The sequence below is a fragment of the Odontomachus brunneus genome, unplaced genomic scaffold (genome assembly GCF_010583005.1).
Source record: "Odontomachus brunneus isolate Ranch 3 - 2012 unplaced genomic scaffold, Obru_v1 Obru_scaffold_023, whole genome shotgun sequence".
Lineage (NCBI taxonomy): Eukaryota > Metazoa > Arthropoda > Insecta > Hymenoptera > Formicidae > Odontomachus > Odontomachus brunneus.
Genome location: NW_022639473.1, coordinates 886580 through 890191, shown reverse-complemented (window position 1 = coordinate 890191; position 3612 = coordinate 886580). Strand labels below are relative to the sequence as shown.

The 3612-nt window shown below is 35.9% G+C and overlaps 2 protein-coding genes across 6 annotated transcripts in view; one reads left to right on the top strand and one right to left on the bottom strand.

Annotated features, from left to right (window-relative positions):
* Nucleotides 1-3612, bottom strand: part of LOC116842225 (discoidin domain-containing receptor 2) — a 380754-nt gene that overhangs the window by 5744 nt on the left and 371398 nt on the right. For all 5 annotated transcript variants that reach the window (XR_004377695.1, XM_032811123.1, XM_032811124.1 and 2 more), the window contains one exon: nt 261-410. Coding sequence is in view for 4 of the 5 variants with exons in the window: in XM_032811123.1 (XP_032667014.1) it covers nt 261-410 (150 nt within the window). In the remaining variant the exon portion in view is untranslated. The remainder of the gene's footprint in view (nt 1-260; nt 411-3612) is intronic.
* The window catches only part of LOC116842229, a 425064-nt gene that overhangs the window by 163341 nt on the left and 258111 nt on the right, over nt 1-3612 (top strand). The gene's annotated exons all lie outside the window — the stretch shown is intronic.

Sequence of the window (3612 nt, the reverse complement as noted above, 5' to 3'; positions counted from 1 at the left end):
AGAGAGAGAGAGAGAGAGAGAGAGAGAGAGAGAGAGAGAGAGAGAGAGAGAGAGAAAAGAAGAAAAATGGAGTAAAGTCGTGAGAATCCACGGAATAAGGTAATCAGAAGTCTGAAAGACGGAATAAATAGCGGCGTTCAAAGCCGGCCTGAAAAGCTCGACGCGAAATCAAGTGCTCAGTGTGCTCATTACGTTAAGTACGTCGGACACAATGCGAGAGAGAGAAGAAAAGATGTCGCAGAATTATTCCGCGCACTTACCCTTCGCTTATCCTCCTCGTAAAAGTGAGTCGCGTTCTCCACTATTCGATGATCCGGAAATTCCTCGAAGGGCTGCTCCCGCGCGAACGTCAGGATCTCCCACAGGGTCACGGCGAACGCCCACACGTCGCCCTTGCATGTGTACCTTCCCTGTGAACAGCACGAGACGCACCCAAGGAGATTCACAAGAGTTCGGGCTTTCTCACAGCGCCTCTCGCCGTCCGGTAGTGACTTAACTGTTTTTTTTGTCGTATTTTTATTAGTCAAAGCTGTCGCACGGTATTTTAACGATGTATTGCGGAGCAAATCGGAAAGTGGAGAATTTTCGGATTATTAACATTATCATTATTATTATCATTGAATCATTATATTTTAATATATGCATAGATGCCGAGGTTGCAATAGATTCCGAATTACCAACGACCGCGCAGCTGCAATCGCAGATTCGTTATTATTATTGTAATAATTTCTACATGAGCACACGTATCGAAATCTGTCATTTATTATTAATTTTCACCACATGATTGTGCGTGATATTGATTTTTATTGAGCAATATGTATGGAATATTAAAATATCATTTTATCGCAGAAAAAGCGATTACTCACAAGTAAACCTACTCAAAAGTTACATTCCGATTTCTTTTTAATTTGGCACAAATGTAGAAGTACAATGTAGAAGTACAAAAAATATTTAGGTCATACTTTTTCATTTTGGCCCACTTTGAATTTCACGGCCAGTTTATAGCTTTTTAATATTCTTACTCTTATCATTAACAAGTGTAATAAAACTGCATAATAAATAAAATTGAATACAAAATATAGGTGTTTTTGGTTTGTTGATTATGATTATGATTATGAAGTGAAATGTATAAAATTATTTGTATAAATAATAAAATGTTTCAACAAAACATGTAAAAATTTGAAAAAAATTATTTATACAAATAATTTCTCAGTTTGGCCGAGAGTTGAATCATTTTTGACTACTTTAGCACAGAAATATTTCGGTTGGAATCTTGACTAAAGAAATTTAAAATGGTTCGTGTCTCGGCTATGCCCATTTTGTTAAAATTTTAATTAAAATTGCCGGATTTCTCTCTCTCGGTTTGGTCGCGATTCGAACCATTTTTTACTAATTTAGCACAGATTTGAAATATTTCAATTGGAATCTCGGCTAAAGAAATTTAGAATGATTCGTGTCTTAGCTATGCCGATTTTGTTAAAATTATTTAACTATATATCTTGTATTCAACTTTATTTGTTATGCATTTTTGTTGCATTTGTTGATGATAGGAGTGAAAACATTAAAATCCCTACCCGTGACCCACAAAGTGGGTCAAAATAAAAAAATATCTAAATATTTTTTGTACTTTTACATTTGTGCCAAATTAGAGAGAAATCGGAGTGTACTTTTTGTCTAGGTTTACTTGTCAGTTCCCTTTCTATTTTTTGAAGTAATTATTTTTCTGAAGTATATTTTCTTGATAATAATCTTACTGAAGTAATGGTTTTCTTTAAGGATATTTTTTTAGTAATAGTCTTACTGAAGGAAATTTAAATTTAGCAAAAAAAAATTTAGGAAATTCTCGAAAGAAAAGAGATTTACCAAAGCTAAAATTCACGGAAAGAAGATTACTGAAAAAAGATTTTAAATTTACATTAAATTGATTCAGCAAATTTTCAATAATAAAATTATGAATAATTATGATAGTTACAGAATAGTTTTATAGAAAAGAAATTTAAATTTACATTAAATTGATAATGCAAATAATCAATAATAAAATTATAAATAATTATAAAAATAGTCTTACCAAAGTAAATTTAAATTTATCAAAATTATAAGATTGTTAATATTAATTTAGTAAATATTTCTTTCTTACTGATAGATTTATTTAGTATCCGGCGTGACTTGTCAGAACCGCTCAACAGAGTTTTTACAACGCAAATATTACAACGCTAATGGTGACATTCCGACGCAAAAACGCGACAAAACGCTAAAGACAAAAGCCCACATCTCGCTCCGATCGACTGCTATTATATTCCTCGCGATACGTGAGACGTGGGTGATAGACAATAATAAGTAAACAAGGAGCAGCTCCAACGATTGTTGGGTCAACGGCCTCGTCCATTTGAAAATTATCACAAAATTTAGAGAATTTACGGAAGAAAAGAAATTTAGTAAAGTTAAGAAATTTACAGAAAGAAAATAGCTAAAGAGAAATTTAAATTTATTAACATTTAAAGAATTTTTAAAAAAAGTTTACTAAAATTAAGCAATTCACCAAAAAATATTAAAAAAGTATATTAAGTAAATATATTCATTGAAAAATTTTAAAAACTCATTATATATCATGTACTCAAAAAAAGAATTTGTTAAATTTCTCTTGGAAGAATATAAAACTTTATCGAGAGAAGAAAAAGTTGGTTCGCAACTCTCAGTAAGCAAATTAAAATTTCGTTTAATATTCTCGATTGAGACGCCGATTTTAGCAAAGTGCACGATGCATTTAATTATTAACTTTCTACAATAATAATTTAAACAAATCTCATGATTTGTGATGTGGTGGATTTTTGCCACTCGTCACCTGGGGCCGATTGTCCCGCCGAGGAGGGAGAAATTGTGGAACTCGCGTCTCCTCACCTCCACGTAGGGGAGGATGAGAGAGGCGGCTGAACGAATCGGTTAGTTTTTGGGAAACTCGGAGCACCGCGTTGAAAATTCTAGATCTGTGTAAGTCATAGGAAAGAGCAGGAGAGAGAGAGAGACGGACGCAGGACGAGCGAGCGGGTCGGGGAGGTGGGCGGACTAGGATCGGGCAAGGACAGTGGCTGCAGAGAGAGAGAGAGAGAGAGAGAGAGAGAGAGAGAGAGAGAGAGAGAGAGAGAGGATGCGACGAGTGAGAGGCGAAGCGGCAATAGATGCGGAGATGGCCACCCCGTGCGCGACATTGCGCGCCTCATGTAATGGTTTCGGCGTATCCTGCGAGGAGATCGGAGGGAAGAACAAAGGGCACGCCGCTGCAGGGCATCCTCTCAATCCCTAGAGCTGTCAGCCGTATAGAGTTTACGTTACTCGTCGTGTGTGATATCGGTCTCGCGAGCATATTTTTGTTCTCGTACGCGTTCGTGAAGCGTTGCAAAGTCTCGGATCGCGAATTATAGGAACGGCGGAGGAGACTCGTAGGCCTTGCGCACACGGCTAGATAGAACGCCCTTGTGAGTATATGAAGTTGGCACCCCACTTTTTGAAATTTATAATTTTGAAAGTTGTTCCAGATTGTTCTGACTTTGTACCACATTATTCCAAAGTGATATTGTTTCATTCGAAACGGTTTTCGAATAAAACAAAAAAAAA